Genomic DNA, 25,557 nt, shown 5'->3' with positions numbered 1-25,557 from the left:
GCTTGCAATACATGTACTAGGGAAATCCAGCAAATTGGCAGACAGGCTCAGCAGGTCCATTCTGATGCCCCATGAGTGGTCCCTCAATCAGTCAGTAGAGAACAAGATATTCGACCATTGGAGTCTCCCCTGCTGTGATCTCTTTGCATTCCCTCACAACAAGTGCAGCAGTTATTTCACTCTTATCCCTCTTTCAGGGAGTTCCCCGAGGGGCGGTCTAGTCCACGATTGGCCCTCCAGTCTCCTTTATGCTTACCCTCCTCTTCCACCGATCCCAAAATTTATTAAGAAAGCCAAACGTTTGAAGAATACTGTGATCCTCGGTGTTCCTTATTAGCCTCATCAGATTTGGTTCCCCTTCCTCTGGTCTCACCTCAGAGAACCACCTTGGATACTGGAACCCAAACTGGACCTCCTCTATCTCCCTACGCTAGGACACCACCTGTATCTCCCCTTGATTTCTTCAGTTCCCTTGATTGCTAGAGGGTCCAGGTTTTCATCACCATCCAAAGCTGTCATTCTAGCTTCCCAGAAAGCATCCACCAAGAAAGTATATAAAAGCTAGTGGAAAAGATTTTCTACTTGGGCTGCTAATCATCATATTGATCCCTTTTCAGCACCTATTTCTTCAATCCTTTCATTTCTTGAGTCTTTATTTAAAGAAGGTTCTAGTTTTTGTGACGACTAAGCTCCAGTTAGTGGCAATTTCCAATTTTATTCGGGACTACGTTCAGGATCTGTCGCTTCTAACAGCTTATGTAAAGCCTTCATGAGAGGTGTTTTTCTTCTCAAGCCTCCGATCAAGGACCCCACTCCTCCGTGGGATCTGACTGTTGTTCTGCAAGGTTTGACCCAAAAACCCTTTGAACCGGCTAATGATTGTGACTTGAAATGTTTATCCTTTAAGTCTGCTGTTCTCATGGCCATTACCCAGCAAAGAGTTTCTGAATTGCAGGCACCTTTGTCTAAACCTTCTTATATTATTTTTCACAAGGACATAGTTTCCCTCTGTGCTTATCCATCCTTCATTCCAAATGTGGCCACAGAATCTAACATAAATCAGTGCATTCAGTTACCAGTGTTCTTTCCTAACTATTCTAACAAAGAAGAATATGTTACATTCCTTAGATGTTCACAGACAGTTACATTTCTGCCTGCAGAGAAAAAAACAATTCAGAAAATCTGAGCAGTTATTTGTCTGTTTCTCCTGTAACCATAAGGGTCAAGCAGTTTGCAAAGTGACAGTCGCAGAGTGGATAACCAGTTGCATATCATTTGTTTATGAGAAAAACGGTTTGAAATTGCTTAGTCTCCCAAAAGCCCATTCAGCAAGAGCCATAGCTGCGTCAGCGGCTTTTTCATCTAGAATTCCAATTGATATTTGTGCTGCAGCTGCCTGGTGTAAGTCTCATGCCTTCGTGACCCATTATAAGTTGGACATGGTCTCCAGGAGCAGGACATTTTTTGGCTCATCATTGCTCCGGCTTATCCTTCTTTGAGACCACCCAAGAAATCATGTAGCTGGGGACTCTGACCCATCAGTGAAACAGAATGAGAAGGACAACATCATATTTGTTAGTTATGTACTTACCATAACTTGGTATCTCTGTTGTCCTTTTCTTATTCTGCGTCACCTTTCCACCCAGCCATCCCCCTCCAATATTTTTTGTTCTAGAGGATCAGAAAATACCTTTGTTAGAGTCTCTGTTCCAGGTTGAACACATGGTTCCTTTTTTTCTGTCTGCCTTCTTTCTGTAAGGGGGCAGCAAACTCTGTCTGAGGAGCTTGAGCTAGGAGCAAAGGATTATGGGTAAGGGAGGAGCTCGAGCCTGGAAACTAAAGTCTGTGGAAGGCAGTCATGTTGGAGCTGAGGATCAGATCCTTAACCCATCAGTGAAGCAGAATGAGAAAAGGACGACACAGATACCAAGTTATGATGAGTACATAACCAATAATTTGGGTACATGGAAGTTGCCTGAAAGCTTTGAAAGCTGGTTAGCTATTATATCATTAACAGTATATCACACAACAGTACTACCTTTTAACAGGACCTTTCTCAAGGTCCCTAATTTACCCTAGTTTCTTGATCGCGCATCCATCCTGCGGTTGGAGTTCCCTTTTAGTCAGACAAGTATTTGTATTATTGTAAAGTGTAAATCCTAAATCTTCATTATTTTCTTGATTTCCAGGAAATCTGTGCCTTTGGTATTTGGTGAAGAACTGGTGTGCTCATAGGCTAGGCATGCTTATTTTTGTGTTGAGAGTGGAAAGTTTTCCCATAAACATATACACTAAGAAAGGTACTTTACAAGTCAGGTAGAATATATCTTTTATGTATGAACATCACTGTAACATCCTTTTGTCCTATCTTTGGTCAGCACCGAGACTGAGCTTTAGCTCAGTGCTTCCTGTAAGCTGTGCCAGACCCCTTATAGGCATCTACATGTTAAGATGTTTTAAGAGGCATAACATAATGTAGCATAGTAAAATAAGAGTTTTATGACTCTTGCTTTGTGATGTTAATAAACTGTGTTATAATTTCTTTTCACTTGTGAAGTGTACATATAACACTTTGTATGTTACATTTGTAATTTTATTACTATTTTCCTGAGTTGTGGTTGGAAAAGGCGCTTTTCTGGACATACTAACTAACCAGATAATCGCAACCATGATGCAAAAGCGGATGTTAGACAAAATGGTGTGATCCTTTGCAGCCGTAATATAAACACACCGTTATCCTTTCGTAAACAACTTGTAGCTCATACTAACCAGTTTGCCTCTGGCGCTATAATATGCTAAACCAGAATGATACTTTTCTGCAAGTACTGCACATAATGTGATAGTCTGCTTTATAACATTATTCTTGTAACTGTTTTGTGAGTGCTACATAATGTTTTGGTGTGCTTATGCAAAGTATTTTAAGTGTGCAGGTATTTGTTTTGTCTTGCATGTGAAGTTTAACATCTGTGAACAGTGTCCTTAAGCAGCTAACTCTGTTTAGAGAATGGGCAAACTGTACATCAGCAACCTGATTGGAGAAAGAACGTTCTCCAGCAGGATATTAATGTATAAGTAATGCACGCTGAAAACTAAGTCCACTGCTTCACGGCAGCATATCAAGCTGCCATGGAGCTCGGACTGGAAAAAAAAAAACTAATGGCTACAATTGTTTTACACTCACTAAGCAGTGCTTTTGCTATTTAGCAAGTGTAAAAATATAAACAGAAAAAAGTGTATTTGTGTGTATGTATTTGTATGATTGTGTTTGTTTCTCTCTGCGTGTGTGAGTGAATGTGTGTATGAAAGCAGAGGAGACTGTGTGTGTGTGTGTGTGTGTGTGTGTGTGTGTGTGTGTGTGTGTGTGTGTGTGAAAACAGAAGAAAATGTGTATGAGAGCGAGAGAGAATGGGCGGTCTGTAAAGTTGTTTTATTTATTTATTTATTTATTTTTTTTTTTTTTAAGTACTGTATTATTTTTTTTATATATATTTTTTTATGTAAAATGCTTTCTCCAACACCATTAACATATACTACAGAAAGTTTGAAACATTAGGCGGAGAAACTATTTTACATCAAAAATATATATAAAAAAAATATAGTACTTAAAAAAAAAAAAAAAAAAAAAAAAAAAAAAATAAGCAAAACACAACAATTTTACAGAGATCCCAAAGCGCAATAATGCCCAACAGTGTGTGTGTGTTAGTGTAATTAATGCCTACCCAGGGGTGTTATGAGGCCCGGCATAGCAGGCAGAGGGCCTCTACACCCCTGGAAGGGTGTTTAATTACACATTGTACAACGACCCCCCATTAATATTCCAAAACGTGCATGTTGTAAATTCGATTTATGCTAATGGAAAAGGTCCGGTCGCTCTGACTTTTTCCATTAGTATAAGTTTTTTTTTTACAGCAACGGAGAACACAAGATCTTCGTTGCTTTTTACACACTGTCTTGCTATGTTAAAGGCGTTTAACATAGTGAGACAGCTTTAAAAAAAGTAACGGAGATCTTCCTTTCTCCGTTGCTTTTTTAAAGCTGTCTCGCTATGTTAAATGGGTTTAACATAGCAAGACAGCTTTAGAAAAAGCAGCGCCCTCATGACCAAACCACACCAACTGTGGGTAAATCCAGCATTACCCACACCCAGGTGTGGGTTATTGCTATATTAACACACACCCTGTCAGGCATTATTGTCCTTAGAGAATGGACTTTCTGTAAAATTGTTATGTTTTACTTATTTTTTTTTTTTTTTTTTTTTTTTTTAAGAAAAACACAACCATTTTACAGAGAGCCCCTTCTCTAAGCACAGTGCGTGTTAATGTGTAATTAACGCCCTTCCAGGGGTGTAGAGGCCCTGTGCCTGCGGTGTTCGGCCTTGTAACTCCCCTGGGTGGGCGTTAATCACACATTAAAACAAACCCTCTCAGGCATTATTGCTTACGTAGTCCATATGCAGTTTTAGTTATAGGTGTTAAAGTCCTGATTTTATTGCTGTGTTGCATATACCTGAAATTCTTCCTTGGTTACCCCAGTAAAAGGGCCTCTGGCTCAGTGGGAGTTACTTGGTTAAACAAAACTAAAATTATTTTTTGCCTATCTGAATGCACTTTGTTTTTCTAAGCCTCTGTATCATGATCTGTCTTGCTAAAATTGATATTTGATAATTTGACATCCATAGGTGTTGATACTCATGTCCATCGAATTTCTAACCGACTGAAATGGGTCAAGAAAGAAACCAAATCTCCTGAAGACACAAGAATAGCACTTGAAAGCTGGCTTCCTAAGTAAGAACTGAGTGGATTTTCCTGTATTTGCTTGACAGTTGATTTGCTGCTGTTTCTGTGCTGAAAAATGGTGCCAGCTCTATAGTATAGAACAGAATAGTCTGGTAGAGCCAAGGGAATGCATACTTTTGAGTTATGGGGAAATACCAGTGTCTGTCTTGGAGCAGGAGCCTGCTGTTTCAAAGGGACAGTGCTCCTTGTAACAGAGGTAAATGGTTCATCTGATTTCCAGGCTGTCAGAGGGACTGCTGTGCAGAGCAGGAAGATTTGGGCAGCTGATATACATGTCTTGGAAGGTTAAGGGATTGTTTTTTTTTAACACTAGCTGCTTTTCCCATTTCCCACCCCCACCCCACCTGGAGTCTGCTGCTCAGCTCAACAGGTAATGGATAAGGTAGTGGGTAGTAAACTAACTTCTGGGATTTGTAGCCAGTAGAAAAGAAAGGCTAGAGCTAAAATCAATCCACCTTAGAAGTATTATAGAATAAAAAGCAGCAGACTTCTGCAGTTACCCAAACTGACCAATGTGGGCATTTGAATTTGATTCTTCCCCAAAGTTTATTCTGTACCTGCACTTTTGGTTAATTCAGGACGCTTTTGAAATTGGAATGGGAAAGATTATCTACTTTTTTGTTTATCTTCTATTTAATTGGCAGATAAATGGTTTACGGATTCTTTACAGCAATACTTAGTGTCATCTGACTCATGTAATATTGCCAGCCCCTTTTTTGCTAATTGAATTATTGAGGGCAGAATAATAGCAGCCTGCTTCAGCCCCAGAAGTAGAAATGTGTTTGTCTCTATTAATTCCAGCAATTATTTACAGTTAGAAATGTTTCAGTCACATTTTCCTGATTGTTGCAAAACATTTGCAGAAGTATTTATTCAAGGTTGTCCATCTGGTCTATGATGCATGTTTGTACTTTGGATGTTGTTACAGGTGATCTCAAGAACCTGTAATTTTTTTGCTACTCATTACTAGCAGTCAGTTGTAATCCATTCTGGATTTCATCTGTGTATAGTATCTTGGTGATAAAATATCTAGTTTTTCTTTACATTTCCTTAGTTGTCTTCATAGGTGTGTAAAATAGCCTAGTCTGTAAGCCCCTGTATAAAAAATGTACATATGATAAGACCAGGTGCAAAGACGTGCATGTAGTCCGATTGCTGTGACTAGTACTTTCACAGGTTCACGGTTTCCTTTCTGATGTCTCTAAATGTAACTCTTTGCAGAAGTAGGAGATTTTGATGAAGAAAAGGGTTGTTGTTTTGAAAGAAGAGTGAGAACTTTTGTAGGCGCTGTCCAGCTTGGTTGACACATTTTTGTAAATCAGGGCATTTATTTAAATAAATTTCCTGCTATTAAAATAAAGGTGCTTTCTGGCTGTGGTATCATGAGAGTAACATACTTGTAAACCTAGGAAGATTTGAGTGGAAAAAGTCTACAGGACTTACCAGTTCCCCAACAATAAAAACTAAAAGAAAATTCTAGCCAAGCTAGAATTTCCAGTTTGTGATTCCTCAAACTTTTGTATTAAAGGCATATGAGGAATCACACACTGGAAATTCTATCTCGTCTAGAAATTTCTTTTAGTTTTTAGTGACTGTTTTTTCTGTGTGACATTTTTACTCATTGTTTTAGTTCCCCTTAACAGGGAAGGATGATCTAACCAGCTCTAAAATGCACTTCTACTGAGGTTTGGCCGCATTTCCTATTGCCTTTTCACTTGCATTGTGTGAGTCAAGTTGGAGGGGGTTATCACCAGATCATTTTCTGCCTCCATCTTGCTTATTACACTCCTTATTGACACAAATCTCTCAGGAGAAGATCCCCTTCTCTGTGATTACTGAATAGTGTACTTAATCTTTGAACCCTTAGATTATATATGGATCCTGCTTTGCAAACTCGTTTTAATATTTACCCAAATTTATAGTAAAATTCTCTTTTAGAAATAACAGTAACTTTAATAATTTCTTTTGCCTGAAACAATGGAAACTTTTTTCAGATGTGAAGTAGTATGTACTGTATTAAACAAAAATTCTTTATTAACGCTGATGTTTCAACTGGAAGTGTTTATTTTATTAACTTAATTTCACCCCTCAGTTATGCTGCTTTTGTATTTAATTATTTAACTCAAATAAGTCAGAGAGCTGGTGCTGATAAACCTTGTGGCATTTCAGCACATGCTGATTTTCACCTGCTAGTTCCTTTCTAACAACCTTACTATGCTTACAGTTTGAAGACTGTTTCCCAGTTTACTCCTTTATCTTAAGATGTAGTTCAGTACTTGTAATTTCCCTGTAGCATATAAAAAGCTATGAGATAGTTCAGATATAGCAGATCTACAGGATTCCTATTTTCTAAGGTCAGTGGTAATGAATTTACTTCTGTGGTGGTGCAGCAGTAGCGTTGTTGTCTCACAGCAAGAGGTTCTCCCGTTCGATTCTCGGCTTGGGTTGGGAGTGCCTTCTGTGTGGAGTCTGCATGTCCTCCCCGCAGTCGAGTGGGCGTTCGAAAGACATGCGTTGAATGGGCGTGCCTTCGTTGAAGGTTGAGTGTCAGGCTGGCAACTTGACACCATAAAAACCAACTGCCAATCATTAGCGGACCGGAGTTCCGCTGTGGCGACCCCTAACCGGGAAAAGCCGAAAGACAAACAAACAAAAAAAACAAGTGCTGATGAACTGAATTGATTGGACAGGCATGAACACAGTTCTAGCATTCAGGAACTCTGGCAGGGCCTGCCATGTAAAACATCTGTCATGACCATCCTTGGAATGGAAATGAGTCTTAACACTTGTAATCGCATGACTCCTTCTTAGAAGCCATCTTTTTTCAAGAAAATCACTGTTGCCAATTTGCAGTCATTTGGCACTCAGGAGAATACAAGTTCTGTCAGTTTTCACCAGTCACGACTGCGAAGTACTCTTGTCGCTTATCCCTATCTGTGTGAGAGACGTCTGCTTTTTCAGCCTTTCATCCCATGATTCACAGGATCCACAAGGGGCATATTAAATGCATCAGTTTTGAGGCATTTAATGCATGTATGGGATCTGCAAGCTCAAAACCAATTAGAAATAAGTGCTGCGGACTTGGTTTACTTACAAAATAAACAACAAAAGACTCAGTATTTTTGTGTGCTTTCTGCTGCACAAACAAGCTGACCAAAATTTTTAAAAAATTTCTCTTGATCAGCTTGTTTTACAAAACCTGTGAAAATAACACTGCTTAAATGCAAAACATTTTGGAGATAGTTTCATTGTAGTATGGGATATTGGTGCATTGGAGGGAAAAGTTTTATTGTTGTGGACACTGCATGTTGATTGAGTATGGGGGACCCATATCATACTCTTGGTTTCTTTGAGTCTTCTCATGTGGAATAAGCTGTGTGGAAATAAATGAAAACAGTTATTTGCTCTGCATTCTTAGTTATACAATGCAATTTGTATAGCTGTGACTGCAAGGTTGGTTTTCCATTTAATTTTTAGTGCCTTCTTGGATATTCACAAATTGAATAAATTAAACTGTACATTTTCAGTGTGGGAACCTTTTGGCTTGGTCTCTGAGGATTTAGGGATGCACTGCAAACTGTTGAGTATCTGCAGTATGACTAACCTAACCCTCTGCGATCTTCTGTTTGATATGTCGCTGTTCTACAGAGTGATGTAGTCATTCACATTAATTCATGCCAGTTTACTTATAATTCCTGAGTAGATGACCATATCAGATGTTTTGGCCAGATCAGGATAGGCTGTCAGTGCAAAATTCCCCTCCCACGTTTAACTGAAGCAACATTTTTAGTGTTATTGTGAAGGTTCAGTAACAAAGATTAACCTTTGATGAAGGTGCTGTGTTCCATGTCTAGAAAGAGTAGATTACCAATGCCTTTTTGAACCAGTTCTGTGCTTATTCTTTTCACAAAGTTACAGAAAATACATGTCATACTAATTGCCATGTATTTATTAAGATTACATGTGTGTTTATCCCGGTATGTTACAACACATACTACTTGATGCTGAGTCTTGGGGCATTCACTTTTTGGAAGAGTTTGCTCATGAGTGTATGTAGGGGCACCTTATCAAGTTCCATCAGATATTGTACAGAAAGCTCTGTGGAATGTTGTCCTGGCAGTTGGAATGGGTATTTTAGTTTACTCAATGTTGATGCTGCCAAATATCTGTTTAGCTGAATTTGTTTACTGGGTTGGGACACTGACCCCAGCAGAACTTTTGTTGGGAACATGTAATTGCTGCTTGCTCTTATGTTGTATAAAATTGGTCTTAAAATGTTCAGACAGGATATTGGAAATACTCTTGATGCTGGCAAGTCTTTATTATTAACCAATGTGGTATTGCATTTTTAGTTTTGCCCTTGATTTTTCTGATATTATGACATATTTTGCCTTTTCCTTCAGTTTTAGATAGTGATCATCAGTTTCTCGTTTGTGAAATCTAGCTTTATTATGTTGGTTCAAATATTTTTTAAAAGGTCTTGGTGTATGTTTTCTTGCTGTTGTGTAGCTGCTCTGTGAATTGGGTTTATAATATACCACAGAGTGATTAAGTCTCAACTGTGACTCAGATGACTTGGGACTGATTAGGGATATGAGCTGTGGAGGAAATGGCTGAGAAGGGCTGGAGAAAGTAGACATCATTAGCATGTCTATCCCTAGTGGCAGGAAGGCAGCCATGAGGCTCAGAGATTTAACATACACTGTTATGGGCCATGGGCACGCACATCCCACCAAACAGTGCTCCAAGCTGTAGTTGGGACCTGCCCAAGAGCAGGAATTTACATGCATCATATCACCATCATTGTGATGGCAGGACCATTAGGCTTACACAGATGGTGGGTGGATTATGGCTATACAGAAGCACTTGATGGCCGGTTGGATGAGTGTCTATAGCTACCAGCTTCTGCGTAAAGATAAATGATTGAGCCATTCGGATAACAGGAGTGGTAATGATTAGCATTCATTAAGAACAGAAACTGAATTAGAATTTGTAGCTATATCACAGCAGTTTTCTTTTACAGAAATTCCTTTCATATTTGTGTCTAATTATGGCACATTTTGATATTTAGCTTTCGGTGTTGCTGTGACTGAAGACATTGGTAAAGTCCAGCACAGTTTTAATTTTTTTTTTTTGCCCCACTGAAGCATTTTAGCCAAAATAGAATGCCGAAAGGAGAAGGAGCCAGAATGGAAGTCTGAACAAGATTGGAAACACTGTAGAGCATATTAATTCAGTGACTATTCCACACTCATCTTTGCATTTTCATCCCCAGTAAAGTTAAATTGACTTGCATTGTAACTTCTTCATTGGTTCTTATTGCAGTTGCTGGATTGGGCAAGCTTACTATAGTGTTTTCATTCAGTAAAAACAGCCAGGTAAATCAGATTAGGTTATACTGTCAGTCTTAGTTGGATGTTGACTGGCCAGATGTTTAATGCATGGAACTTTGGCCAGATCTTTAGTACATGGAACTTTGGCCTGATCTTTAATACATGGAACTTTGATCAGCAGTTGATTGTATGAGGGAGTGTGTTGTAAGCAGTAGCCATGTGTTTCAGACCTATTGTGTTATTTGTTTATGTGCTGTAAATTAACCCATTTATTTAATGAATAGATGGTGTTCTTTCTGACCTTCTTTTTAAGTACATCTTAATTAAGTTTGAAAAAAGTACATACTTTGCTGTAACCACAGATGGTCTTGATAAAGACCGGAATGCCTAACTGATTCAGGCAATTCTCATAGGTTCATAGGTTAGTACTATGCAATTCTAGCAGAAAATAAGTTCTAAATGTGTGAAAACTGGAAATACCCAAAGACTTGTAAGGAGTGAGAACAGTCAGGAAATGTTTTTAGTCAGAAAAAAAGTGTTTACATTAGGTTTCAATTGGCTTCATTACTTTTAAAGTTGAATTCATCATTCAGTGATTTTGAAAAAGCTGTTTCTGATCTTTTTACGTGCATTTCAACTTAAACAGTAAATAAGTCACCTGCTGTGCTCTTAACACAAAGCATGTTGCCAAAGGTGAAGAACGCAGTCCCTAACCATGCTTGAAGCAATCTCAATAATTGCTAAAGATGTGAAAACTGGAAATACCATGGAAATACAATGGAACTGACATTTGGTATGAACAATTAATCAATATTTTAATCAGAAAAATGGCATTTAGATTATGTACCATTCAATTTAATTATTTTAAATTGAAAAATAATTTTCCAAAGTATTGCCATACTGATAAGTTGTAGACAAAAAGACTTGATTGATTAGCAGAATCTGACATATGCCCATGAAAGCTTATATTATATTTATTCATTTTTTGACTGGGTCGATAGGCTAGTTCAGGGACCCTTTTCAGTCAAAGCCCTGTACCAGAGCAGTCAGTACAGAAAACAGGAAAAGCACCTAATAAGTGTGAACATGAATCAAATAATATTTACAGTGTATAACTTACAATGAAATAGTGCTTTACCTCCTTAAAACAAAGGATTTTACAGAGTTAAGTAAAGAATACATTGCATCTAGTGAACAAGCCACAGATAGTTTGAAAAGTCACATTTCATTATGCATCATTAAAGAAATGGTTAATAAGCTGCAAGAATTTTGAAAAAAGACAGTCCTGTTCTTTTTATTTGTCAAACAACTATGTACCCATTTTATGCAAACCACCTGCAGGATGAAATTTGTGATTTCCTTCCTTATCAATGTATTCTTCACTTTTGGGATATACTGCCGAGGATAGCCGAAGGTTCGTTGAGCATTCCAAAGCCTTTACTCTTTGCAGGTAGAACATACATCTGACATATACAGCGCCTGAAAGGTGTAAAGTACATAGGTAATGTACGAGTGTCTGCTCGTCAGAACTTCTTTGCTGCCTTTCAATTTGGTCTGCAATATGTTCACCAAGTTGGTTCAGCTACTGAGCCTTCTAAAGGTAAGTGCCTTTTTGGTGTCTCTTCCTTCGCTCTTTTTTTTTTTCTAATTTACATGTCACCCTGGAAAGGAAAATGTGATTGTGGGAGGTAGATTCCCCATGAAAATAGATCTGTAAACTGTGTTTTTTGTTTGGATGCTACACGTGGTCATATGCAGTGTGGGATTTGCCAGGAGTTTGTCCCTAAGACAGTCCACAGTCATCTGTGGTTTCTGTATTTATTTGAATAACCAGTTGAAGCTTTTGGCTTGGGGTACCATGGCTGAATCCACCTGCTCCGATGTTCAGCCACCACTTAAGAAGAAAGCCAAAAGGGGTGTACTAATCTTGCTGCTGACCAGCCCCCACCGGACATCTCCATCAGGTTAGATAACCTGAGGACTGTATTGCCAAAGTCAATTTCCTCTGCCGCAAACCAGTTAGAGGCTGACATGGAGCTGTCTGCTCGTACGCTTGCTGAGGCTGTGCCTGTGTCTGGTGCGGACATGGAGGAGGACCCCCCCCCCCAGGAGTCATGGGGGATTCACTAAATACTTGTTAGGGAAGAGATGCCTGGTACCCTCATTGAATCTAAGCAGGGGTCTGAGCCTCTTAGATTTGTTAAAGATGATGTTCCTTTGAAAATGCAGCAGCAGACTAATCATGAGGCCTCTGTGACTAAGAATCCCCACAAATAATGACAAGATTACTCAGGGGCTTTTCAGTGCTCTTATGGCTCTTAAGCCCTCTGAGGCATTCTCTCTTCCTGCTTCTGTTCCATTATCTTTCTCTCTGCCCAAACATCTTAGGGACTCTAATTCCTCTGATGAAGAGTTAGACTCTGGTGAGCAGTCATTGGCTTACTCTTCTCAAATCCACCCTTCGTTTGCCCCTGGCTCTGAAGAAGAGGATTAACTTTCTCCTGACTCCCCATATTGAAGATTTGTCCATTGGGGATACAGTGGTTCATATGATAGAACATTTTAAGTGGGACTGTTCCCAGGTTTCTGACATTCAAAAAAAGATACTATGAACTCTCACAACTTGATTCTTTTCAGTCTTCTGTAGTTCCTCCGATGCTGGATGTATTTTGGATACTTTCACTGCAACTTCTCAGGTCCCTAATTCTCAACCTCCTTTCTCTAAGAAAGCAGACAGTTTTTATATAAAAGCCCCTTCCTGTGTTCCTGTTGGTATTTCTGTAGCCACTGATAAACCATCCAAGTTTCTGTCCTTGCTAAGCTTTTAGCTTCTGATGACAGCTGTGTCATGGACGCGTATGATAAAAAATATATATATACCTCTGGTACCATAGCTTTCAGGGCTATTAATCACCAGACCCATATGACTAGGTATGCCTTGGCTCTTCTCTTTCAACTTGAGGGACATTCTGGCTGATAAGCCTGATTTGGAGGTTAAGACATCTGCTACTTCCCATTTGAGCTTCGGTGGCTCATCATTCTAGTAAATGCAGTTATGATGCTGCTGATGCTTCCTGTAGGGCAACTGACTCTGGATCTGTAATAAGGAGGTATTCTTGGTTGCATTTCCATGTTCTGCCTGAAGATATCAAGGCCGAATTAGACTCCCCTGTAGACAAACCAGAATCTCTTCGGCACTGCTGCTGAATTGTTTAAGACCCTACAGGATAAGGACAATGTTATGCAGGATTTGAAAGAAATCTTTGTCTCTTCCTTTCCCAAGTGTCAGATAAATTATCCATTTTGCCTTCCTTTGCTCATAGGCAGCCTAAATGGCCACCTAGGGGCAAGAGAACTTCTAGGAGAGTTTTCTGAACAAGCCTTGTCAGGGTTCTAAGGGTCAAAAGTCGTCTCCTGTTTTGACATTCAGCCACTCCTCCCTATTGGCCAGATTCATTTATCCCTTAGATTGACTCTTTTTCTGTTAGTCAACAGATAACAAAGGATGCTTGGGTGCTTTCCATAATCCAAAATTGTTATTTTATGGTCTGGAAGTCTCTTCTTCCTTTCTCGGGCATTCCTCAGACTCCTGCTTCTCAGCTTGCACATTTTCTTTTATTTGTCCAGGATCTTGTAGTACAGAGAACTGTCCAGCGTGTCCCCTTGTCTCAGCAGTGAATGGGTTTGTATTCCAGGATTTTTCTGGTTCCCAGGAAGGAGGGGTTGTTAAGGCCCATTCTAGACCTGACCTGTCTCAACATCTTTCTCAAGGTTCCCTCTTTCAGGATGTTCTCTTCAGACAGTTTTCCCTCTGTTGATTCCCCAAACCTTTTTGGTATCCCTGTATTTGAAGGATGCTTACTTCCACATTTCTGTTCACACTATGTTCAGGAAGCTTTTATGTTTCTCTCTTTCTTCCTCTCATTATTAGTTCTGTGCTTTGAATTTTGGTCTTTCTTTGGCTCCAAGGGTCTTTACCAAATGTCTAACCACTGGGTTAGCCTCCTGCAGACGTCAAGGACTTTAGATATTCCCTTTCTTGGATGACTTTTTAATTCACGCCCTCATGTCAGCAGCTCCTGCTTTAGGATCTGCACTTTGCTATGCTTCTTCTACACAGTGTGGGGTTCACCCTCAATCTCAAATAGCATATGCCGACTTCCTCTCAGGAACAAGTGCTTCTGGGTTGCAGGATTCATATCACTGCAGTGTTGGCTTGTCTCCATCTCCCAGGGTCCTTTCTTTGACTGCTTATATCCAGTCCCATCTACCTGTTCCAGTCCTTCCTGCAAGAGAATTTCCTTGAGCTATGGGATACATAGCATGTACCATTTCCATTGTTCCTTTGCCAAACTCCACATGAGGAAATTTCAATTGTATCTCAAGAATGTTTTGCTCCAGAACTTCCAACATCTAGAGTATCTGGTTCCTCCCTTTCCTTGTCTCAAGCTCCATTGGTGCATTCACCATATTTCTCTGAATCTAGGGCTGCCTTTTTAGGTTCCTCTCCCTACTCAAGAGCTGTACATGAATGCTTCTGATCAAGGTTGTGGAGCCTCCTCCAATAACCTCAAACTCCAGGGACTTTGGTCTCATCAGCAATTGGCAGGCCATAGCAACATCAAGGAGATATGAGGGCTCTACTTCTATCTCTCCAGGCCCTTCAATTCCTTTGGGTTCCCGGTCGTTTAAATGTTTTTACAGACAATGCCACAGTCATGTGGTACATCGGCTAATAAGGGGGGTACAAAAATTTGCCTTCTTTGCAGGCTGGCTCTTCAGGCTTGGGATTTTGCAGTCTGAAATCACTTGGTTCATCAGGCAGTTTACATTCTTTCAAAGCACAATCTTGTGGCAGATTTTCAGCAGGTCCAGGACAAATCTTCACAAATGGCTTTTTTACAGGATTGGTTTCTGGACATTGTGGTTTGTTGGGGTACTCCTTAAGTAGATCTTTTTGCCTCCCCTCTGAACAGACAATTTCCACAGTTCTGTTTGAGTGCCAAGTCCCTTGGCTTGGAAGGTGGACACCATGTCTTTCTTGTGGAAGGGGATGTGTCTGCATGCCTATCCCCTTCTTCCTCTACTACCAAAGATCCTTGCCAAGATCATGTGTGACTGGCCCAAATTCTTGCTTGCGACTCCCTTTTGGCACAGACAGTACTGTTTTTCCCTTCTGTTTCATCTGGCCAAGGGCAGTCATCGTAGCTTACCTCACAAGATGGATCTTCTCACACAAGACAAGGGATCTGTCATTCTCAAGGGAAACACTTTGGATAATAGGATTTTGATTCCTGTTTGACACCGATTTTCTCAGGATGTGCTTCTGGTTTTGCAGTAGGCTAGAAAACCCACTACTAGAAAATTCTGTGTGGCTACATGGAAGAGATTTTCTATATGGTGTCTCAAGTATGACCTGGACTTTTTTCTGTGGGTATTTCTGTGGTTCTTCCTTGTTTGTGTAGGTTGCTTAATTCTGGCTTCGCATGATCATCTGTTAAAGTTCATTTGTCACCCTTTTCTGCTTGGCTGCTTCTGAATGCACTTCTAGGTTTTAGTTCTGAAGTCAAACAGTTTCTGGAAGGCACCCATCATATTCGGCCTCCAAGAAAGTCTATTCCTCCTCCTTGGAACCTTATGTTTGTTCTTGAGAAATTGACTCGGTCCCCTTTTGAATCTGCACTTCACTCTTCCCCACAGCATTGTACTTGGACGACTGTATTGTTGGTGACTGTTAGTTCTGCTAAGAGGGTCTCTGATCCTCACTCATTGCAGTTGCACCTTTTTTAGTTTTTCATAAGGACAGGGTGTCTCTTCGTGCCAGTCCTTTTATGCCCAAGGTGGTTAATGATTTGTCCTTGGATCAGTTTATCTGTTGTTGTTGTTGTTTGTCCTTTGTTGTCAACGATGATCAAAGACATCACTTTTTTTGACTGATTACGATGTGTCCGGCTGTGGCTGATCAGTCCGATGTGGGTTCGGAAAGCTCTGCGACATGTTGGGCACAAGTGGTCAGTTGGCTTGATTGGCAAAGAGTTGGCTGTGGATTTACAAGGCTCACACTTCCTCTATGCCTCTGCAGTCCTGCTCTGCTCATAGGAGGTAGCAGCTTTGCTGATGCAGCTTCACCAGGTGGGGAGGTCTTGCGCTAGGGTTTCCCAGGAGTCCGGGTCAATGCCAAAGCTCTTCAGAAAGACTTTCAGCATGTCCTTGAAGCACTTTTTTTGCCCACCTTGTGTGCGATTGCCTCCTGCAAGTTCTCCATAAAACAATCTCTTGGGGAGGTGCGTCTCTGGCATATGTACAAGGTGGCCTGCCCACCTGGCTTGAGCTCTCCTCAGCAGGGTGTAGATGCTTGGCAGTTCAGCTTGAGAGAAGACAGCTGTGTCTGGAACTTTGTCCTGCCAGGTAATTTTCATCAGCCTTCTTAAGCAGTTCATATGGAAGCGATTCAGCTTTTTGGCATGATGTTAATACTCAGTTCATGTCTCATAGGCATACAGTAGTGTGAGCAGTATGACTGCCTTGTCAACCTTCAGCTTTGTGGACAGTTTGATGCCTTTCCCATGCTGACTCCCACAACTGTCCAAATGTGGAGCTTGCCTTGGTGATGCGTGTGTCTACCTCATTGTCAATGTTCACAAATCTGGAGAGTGTGCTGCTGAGGTATGTAAACTTCTCAACAGCCTTTAGGATCTCACCTTCAGTGGTGATGGTTGGTTCTGCATACATCTTCTGTGGTGTGGACTGATGCAAAACCTCAGTCTTTTTGGTATTAATTGTGAGGCCGAAGTTTCTGCAGGCAGTGGAAAAGCAATTCATAATCTGCTGCATCTGGGCCTGTGTGGCAGCATTGAGTGCGCAGTCATCTACAAACAGGAAATCGTGCACACAGTCCTCTTCAACCTTGGCCTTGGCCTGTAGCCTCCACAGGTTGAAGAGGCTGCCAACAGTCCTGTATCTGATCTAATAGCATGGCCAAGAATATCCTGCTGAACAGCATGGGTGCCAGTACACAGCCTTGCTTGACTCTGTTGGTAACTGGGAAGGCATCAGGTGAGTCTCCATCGTCCAGTACTTGATCAGGCATGCCATCATGGAACTGGCGCACCATACTGGTGAATTTGCCCGGGCATCCAAATTTCTCCATGATCCACCATAATCCCTCACAACTGATGGTGTCAAAGGCTTTGGTCAAGTCCACAAACATTGTGTAAAGGTCCCTGTTTTGTTCCTGGCACTTCTGAAGTTGATCTACTACAAATATCAAGTCTACTGTTGCTCAGCCCTCTCTAAAGCTGCACTGACTCTCTGGCAGGTGTCCATCTTCCGTGTGTTGAATGAGGCGATTGAGGAGGACTCTGGCAAGGATTTTGCCGGCAATAACCAGGAGAGAGATTCCTCTGTAGTTGTCACAAGACTGCCTGTTTCCCTTTCTCTTGTAGAGATGGATGATGGCGGCATCTTTTAGTTCCTGAGGGATAACTTCCTGTTGTCACGTAGTCTGGAACAGCTTGGTGAGCTTCTGTAACAAGACTGGTCCCCCTGTCTTGTAGATTTTGGCTGGAATGGAGTCAGAGCCTGGTGCTTTACTATTGGAGAGAAGCTTAATTGCTTCCTTAACTTCTGATTCCTTTGGAGGTTCTGCCAGGGAGGTGTTAATGGTGATTTGCGGCGTGCGGTTAGTGGCTTCAGCATTGATAGAGGAAGGCCTATTCAGGACGTTGTTGAAGTGCTCAGCCCATCTTTCCAAGCTGGCATTCTTGTCAGTGAGCAGGATGGACCAGTTGGCACTGAGCAGTGGTAATGTTCCAGAGGACTGTGGCCCATAGATGGTCTTCAGCTGCAACATTTTTCCCTTTCTGCATAGAAAGAAATTTTCTGTAGTAATAAAGAATAACCTATACATTTTAGAGTAGTACAAATACCACTAATAAAAGTTAAACTGAATAGAAACGATTCTCTGCAGTCAAGAGATCTTCTCAGATTTAGTTTTTTGGCCAAACTACAATATTTCTAGGTAAGTTGGTCATACCACAGCCCCCACTATATCTGATATGCTACTCACCCTTCCCAGAGTGCTTTGTTACATTTCAGAAACATCCTACAGAAACTCCTGTACCATTTTTAAGCTTAGTACTGTTAGTGATTCCCCAGACAAATCCCAGGATCAGTGTGTTTATCAAAGTAAGTGTTTTTGTGCTCTTAATTTTTAACTGCATTTTCTGTGCTAGGAAAGCATAACAGCTGACTTAAAGGAAGATTAGGGTGTTTTGTAATGGAGCATTGCTTTAATGTTCTGTTGGTTTCTAACACTGTGATGTGTTTGCTCTTCTAGATTGAACCTTGCTGTTTTCAGTTCACTGGCATTCTTTTCTTCACTTCTATGGCAGATTGTCATTTTTGCATGTAGATGGGTATTTGGAACTACATGGCTGAGGGGTTGGCATATTGGGTAAGGTCTTTACCTTACAGACACAAGATGCAGGGTTTGATTCTCAAATGGGGTATTTGGCTAAGCTTAAAATAACCCACAAGGGCAGTTAGCCTAGTACGAACCTATAAGATGACCTTTAAAATGATTTATGACTATTAGATCTTTCTGAAATTAAAAGAGACAGAGCTGATTAATTCAGGCAGTGTTATTTCTGGCCTCTCACTTCTGTTTACATTTGGGCTTTAGCAAGGCTAAATATTATTTGTGATAATTTATGAAAAAATGGTGTTTGATTAACAGGCAGTGTTGATGTAGAACAGTTGTATTATCACAGTGTACATCATGGTGTTAGACCTTGTTAAGCTAGTGCGATTTTTGATTTGTATGAGATTGTGGTAGACACTTAGTTTTTTTAAAGCTATACCTCACTCTACACATAAGCAGTCGTGTTGATACTGGCAGTAATTAAAAGTTATCCGTTACATCTAATTGCGTATATTTTACTGTTATTGAAGAAGAGGCTGGCGAAGAAGTAGAATTGCCAAAGAGATGAAGAAAGTTGACATGAGTATAAGGAGATGAGACGCATGGCAAAGAGAGAGGTGGTGAAGGCTAAGGATAAGGCATATGGAGAGTTGTATGAGAGATTGGACACTAAAGAGGGAGAAAAGGACCTGTACCGATTGGCTAGACAGACGGACAGAGCTGGGAAAGATGTGCAGCATGTAAGGGTGATAAAGGATAGTGAGAGAAACATACTCACAAGTGAGGAGAGTGTGTTGAGTAGATGGAAAGAGTACTTTGAAGGGCTGATGAATGAAGAGAATGAGAGAGAAAGAAGGTTGGATGATGTGGGGATAGTGAATCAGGAAGTGAAACAGATTAGCAAGGAGGAAGTAAGGTCAGCTATGAAGAGGATGAAGAATGGAAAGTCTGTTGGCCCAGATGACATATCAGTGGAAACATGGAGGTGCTTAGGTGAAATGGCAGTGGAATTTTTAACCAGATTGTTAAATGAAATTTTGGAAAGTCAGAGGATGCCTGAGGAGTGGAGAAAAAGTGTTTTGGTACCTATCTTTAAGAATAAGGGTGATGTGCAGAGCTGCAGTAACTACAGAGGGATAAAACTGATCAGTCACAGCTTGAAGTTATGGGAAAGAGTAGTGGAAGCTAGGTTAAGAAGGGAGGTGATGATTAGTGATCAGTAGTATGGTTTCATGCCAGGAAAGAGCACTACAGATGCAATATTTGCTCTGAGAGTGTTGTTGGAGAAATACAGAGAAGGTCAGAAGGAGTTGCATTGTGTCTTTGTGGACATAGAGAAAGCATATGACAGAGTGCCTAGGGAGGAGTTGTAGTATGTATTGTATGAGGAAGTCGGGAGTGGCAGAGAAGTATGTTAGAGTGGTACAGGATATGTACGAGGGTAGTGTGACATTGGTGAGGACTGCGATGGGAGTGACAGATACATTTAAGGTGGAGGTGGGATTACGTCAAGGATCAGCTCTGAGCCCTTTCTTATTTGCAGTAGTGATGGACAGGTTGATAGATGAAATCAGGCAGGAGGCCCCGTGGACTATGATGTTTGCAGATGACATTGTGATATGTAGTGGGAATAGGGACCAGGTTAAGGAGACCCTGGAGAGGTGGAGATATGCTTTATAGAGGAGAGGAATAGATATGTTTTATAGAGGAGAGGAATGAATGTCAGCAGGGCTAAAACAGAATATATGTGTGTAAATATGAGGGAGGGTAGAGGAATGGTGAGGATGCAGGGAGTAGAGTTGGTAAAGGTGGATGAGTTTAAGTACTTGGGATCAACAGTTCCGAGTAATGGTGAGTGTGGAAGAGAGTGCAGGCAGGGTGGAATGGGTGGAGAAGAGTGTCAGGAGTGATTTGTGACAGACGGGTACCAGTAAGAGTGAAAGGGAAAATCTACAAGAGGGTAGTGAGACCAGCTATGTTATATGGGTTGGAGACGGTGGCATTGATGAAAAGGCAGGAGTCAGAGCTGGATGTGGCAGAGTTAAAGATGTTAAGATTTGCACTGGGTGTGACTAGGTTGGACAGGATTAGTATATTAGAGGGTCAGCTCAGGTTGGACAGTTTGGAGACAAAGCAAGAGAGGCGAGATTGCGTTGGTTTGGACATGTGCTGAGGAGGGATGCTGGGTATATTGGGAAAAGGATGCTAAGGATGGAGCTGCCAGGTAAGAGGAAAAGAGGAAGGCCTAAGATACGTTTTATGGAGGTGGTGAGAGAGGACATGCAGGCGGTTGGTGTGAAAGAGCATGATGCAGAGGACAGGAAGAAATGGAAACAGAAGATCTGCTGTGGCGACCCCTAATGGGAACAGCCAAAAGAAGATGATGATGATGATGTTTAATATAGGTTCATAGGATGATACTAGGCTGTTAGCCTGGAGGCCCTTATAAGCCTAGCCAAGAATTTTGCCCATGTTCCCTCAATGTCAGCACCTGTTTCCCCTATCCAGCAGGGACACAGGTGGGATCCCAGGGGTATATTTTCTGTTTCACATCCAGTCATCCAAGTTCCTCTTAAAGAGGGCTAGAGAGGTACTCTGCTAGACATGAAGATGGAGTCTGTTCCACATACGGGGGAGTCTGTGACACAAATCTATCCCACCAAGAAGTTCTATTAATGTCACAGACCAGGTTAAGGCCTTGCGTGCGTTTTGCATGAGTGGAGTTTGTCTTACGGATATGCAGCAACTCCATCAAGGCTGGGTATGAAATGGCCTTGTATGCCAGACAGAGGTCACCTCTGAGCAGTCTGTATGAGACTGAGTAGAGGGACAGGGCTTTTAGCCTATCTGTGTATGATAGGTGTTTGAGACCCTGGGTTTTCCTGGTCAGGACCCTCTGTGGTCTCTCCAACTGCTGCATGTGCTTGGCAAGGTACATGCCGAAAAGGGTATTTTACTCGATAATGGGTCTGATAAGGGAGGAGTACAGGAATGTTATGACCTTCTTGCTCCTGGATGAAATACCCTTATTTATGAGGTGGGCCATGTAGAAAGCCTTCCGTACAGCGGAGGCAATGTAGTCATCAAAAGTCAGTTTGCTATCAACTTGAGTGCCCAAGTCCCTCATGACTGACTGCATGCTTAGTAATTTATTAATGTGATAATTAGTGGGGATGACATTTTCACCAAAGGGGATAATGATGCATTTCTTGGCATTCAGTTTGAGGTCATGCTTCTGGCACCGGTCATTAGTTTGGGTAAGGCCATCTTGGAGGATGTTCACATCACTAGGGGAATTTAAGACAGCACCCAGCTTGAAGTCATCTGCAAACTTGGTCAGCCACAGACCACTGGTTTTGGCTTGCACCTCAGAAAAGTATATCCCAAACCGTAGAGGCCTCAAGACCGATCCTTGGGGTACACCCCTCATTAAGGGTCTACTACTAGAGGTGGCTTCCCCTACTTTGACTGAGTGGGTTCTATCAGTGAGCCAGTTAGCTACCTATCTGGTAACATACGGGTTGATGCCTAGCTGGGGAGTTTATCTGTTATGCCCGAGTGGGGAATAGTGTCAAAGGCTTTGGCTAGTTCAAGGTAGGTGGTGTGCTCATAATGTGTATTGTCTCCAGCTGTGAAGACAGTCTTTCTAAGCAAGTTGAAAAAACAAAGAACACCTGCATTGAGGATTTCAAAACATGTTCATTCTGCACTAACAGCCCTATATGTTGTTTTTTGAATAACTGCTATAAATATTCTTAATTCCTCTCAAATATTTTTATTGGTGTTTGGCTTAATATTGTAATGACCACTATAAGTATGGACGTGTCACTTAGGAATCCCTCAACTCTGGTCCCAGTTTAATTGTGCTTTTTTCAAATAGAATCTGTCTGTTAATTACCTTGTCATTAATGGTGCATCAGCCTCCCCAAAGTCACAAAATCTTCTCAGATGTTTTTTTTTGGCCAAACTGCAATATTGACAAGAGCAGCCCACTCCATTCCCCTACCCCCATATCCCACCACCTCCCACTTCTTCTAAGTTTAGTTCTCACCTTATTTCCACTCTCATAAACACCAGTCCACAACACGTTCTCCTGCCAAAACTTACCTAACCAATAACAACCGCTTATATCACCAAATTACTATAATGGACAAATACTTTGACCCACCTATAAAACTGTATTACCAATCCACAACGTCTTCCACCAAAACGTAACCAACCAGTAACATCTTCTTGTATCTCACATAGAACAACCAGGCACTGTAGAGGTAAATTGACTCCAACATAGGCCAGGGATTAAAAACAATAATTTTAGTGTTAATCAAGACTAAAAACTACCCAAATACAATAAAGTAAAACTCTTAACAGGATCACTGCATTTTTTATCCACTCCTAGGACTTCATCAGGCATGCTGTTCATTAACCCTTACCCTGTTTTATATCAGATCATGTTCATTAATTAAAACAGTTATCCTATTAAGAATGTAATGCACCAATTTACTATAAAAAAATAGCTAATGTATTCTAAAATCCTTTTCTAAAACCATGCATTGTGTTATTATTAAACTGTCTTGTGTTCTAAATGAAATATCTTCATAATGCAGTTAATTATATATAAATAATAAACATACATTGTTTGTGTCTGTAAAAATGAACCAACACTTAAAATCCTATATAACTGTGTGATTAAGAAACACTATAGAACTGTGGGGTAAAAACTATGGGATAAAAAAATAGCTATATACTGCCCTTCCAGTTTTCAAACCTTACTATGAAAAGCTAAATATAAACAATATATAAAAAACATTTTTATTCTAAATAATATGCTATCCTAAAAGATGCAAATAAAATCTATAACAACTAAACCTTAAACAATATTTGCTATAATCAACTCTATGAATAATTTACTATTCTAAATAACACAAATGAAACCTAAAACAATGTTTATTTGAACTATCTCCATATATCCTATTAAAGCCTAACTGACCCAAATTTTAAAATCGGGACCAGGGAGATATTTACATTCAAGCCCTGGGATTTATTGGCTTCCAAAATAAGCTGCCAATATATTTCTCAGTATTCTATTCATCTCCCATTGTCCCCCTCTTACATCCTTGTAGAATTTCTTTCAAAACAAAAAGTGCAAAACTGGCTTCTTTACAGTATACTGTATGCTTACATAATGCATTTGTTACATCTTTTTTTTTTCCGAATATCATATAGGTGTTAGTAAGTTCTTCTTTTTAATGCACATTCTGTCTTCCCCACATAGAAAGGTAAACATTTTTTACACTGAGCCAAGTAGACAACTCCCTTAATATTACAATTTGTAAAACTTTTGGCTTGTATATATCTATCTCGGCTTTGTATATCTGTGTTACTAATGTGGGGGCATTGAGCACATTTTCCACACCTATATGTATCGTTCCTTCTTTTTGTGTTCTCCGTTCTTTTATGTTGATCCATCTGCAAATAATTTTTAATATTCCAACTCTTCCTGTAAGTGAATTTTAATGGTTGTTTAAAACATCCCTTCCAGATCTGAAAAACTTGCAAACATGTTCCAATTTTTAGACATTACATTCTTGATAGCATTATCATCTCTATTAATACTAATAAATAAAAGCCTCTGTATGTGTAATCCTATTTTCTTCTGCCATTATGTTATTGCTGCTGTTAGTATCCTAAACTTCAGATTCATATTTACTTTATCTGATATGGGACTATATCTGTCTTTTCTCCCTTCCTTTACTTCATTTATTACTACTTTTATTAAGCTAGCAGGATACTTTCTTTCTAAAAACATTGATGTGTAGTTCTCCTATCTCGCCTTCATTCTTCACTGGTTGGGTTCGGAACCGATCCTCAGTTCTGACCCAGCCATATACAAAAGCTCGAGGCTGAATCTATCACATCATGCTCTAATAAGTCTCTTCAGATCTCATTTGCAGCTGAACAGATCGGGTGCTTCCATATTGGCTCTGGCTAAGTGGGAAAACTTTTTATTCCTTATTGAATATTTTCTTTTTTCTTATTGTAAACTTCGCTATTAATGTTTATTACCATTCTCGGCTAGTTTTAGAGAGTTCATTGTGTTTTTTGCTTCAGACCATCGTTTTACCACTAGGCCTTTGTTTCCTTCCCTATACCGGCTTAAATTTCTATTTTCCAAGCCTGTTTTTAGTTAGAGGGCTTCTTGCTGCTTTTCTTGTTGATATACAAATCTGTAGGTTAATATTTGTCTTCCTGTTCCTAATTAAAAAGTGTCAGCTCATTTAAGTTAGAGGCTTGCCCTCGCCCGTTTGAATTAGAGGGCTGCTTAGTTTCTTCCCTTTCCCTTATCACTAGGCAGCTTCATTTAACTTGGAGAATTGCCACATCTCCTCCCTTTTCTGCCTTGATTGTTAAAGTTATTTTTTCTGTTAAAAATGTAGTGGTACTTGCATATTCTGGTCTTTTTGTGGTTGACTGTGATCTTTGAATATGCCTAAAGGGCATAAGGAAACTAAGCCTTCTGGCTTCAAAAAATGTGGGAAGTGCAGCCAAAGATGTTTTTAACAGATGCTCATATTGTTTGTGTCTACTGCCTGGTAGCAATGCATCTACAGGAGTCATGTTCCATCTGCCATTCTTTCAGCTCGAGGGTACTACTTGAGAGAAAAAAATAAGTTGATTGTAAGAGGTTTATTGAAGTCCCATTCTCAGAAGCACTGGAAGAAGGTCTAGGCACTTCAAAATCAGCAAAATCTCCATCTTCAAAATCTTATAAGTCTGGAAAAAGATCATCTCTCTCTTAGGGACAATCAGAGCCAGCAAAAAAATTGAGTAAAGTGGTATCCCCAGTTCCAAAAACTGCTTGGCCTGCAAAATCTCCTTCATCAGCTCCTGCTGTGTCGGTACCCATGGAGTTTGAACTACAGAGTCAGTTACTCCTGTTCTAAGGTCCGCTATACTGCAAAAAGCTAGATCTCCTGCTCCCTCCTCCAGGAGTCTTTCAGATGATTAT

General features: G+C 40.4%; 1 protein-coding gene across 4 annotated transcripts in view; it reads left to right on the top strand.

The window, feature by feature from the left end:
* Positions 1–25,557, top strand: part of NTHL1 (nth like DNA glycosylase 1) — a 492,998-nt gene that overhangs the window by 285,536 nt on the left and 181,905 nt on the right. For 3 of the 4 annotated variants that reach the window (XM_044089192.1, XM_044089193.1, XM_044089195.1), the window contains exon 5: positions 4,679–4,784. The exons of the other annotated variant lie outside the window; for it this stretch is intronic. In XM_044089192.1, coding sequence (XP_043945127.1) covers positions 4,679–4,784 — 106 coding nt within the window. The remainder of the gene's footprint in view (positions 1–4,678; positions 4,785–25,557) is intronic. 4 annotated transcript variants of the gene reach the window in all.

Source organism: Protopterus annectens, chromosome 12.part0 (genome assembly GCF_019279795.1).
Source record: "Protopterus annectens isolate FY-2018-M chromosome 12.part0, PAN1.0, whole genome shotgun sequence".
NCBI classification, from domain to species: Eukaryota; Metazoa; Chordata; order Ceratodontiformes; family Protopteridae; genus Protopterus; species Protopterus annectens.
Note: the sequence above shows the minus strand (reverse complement) of the source record. Positions and strands in the feature narration are given on the sequence as shown.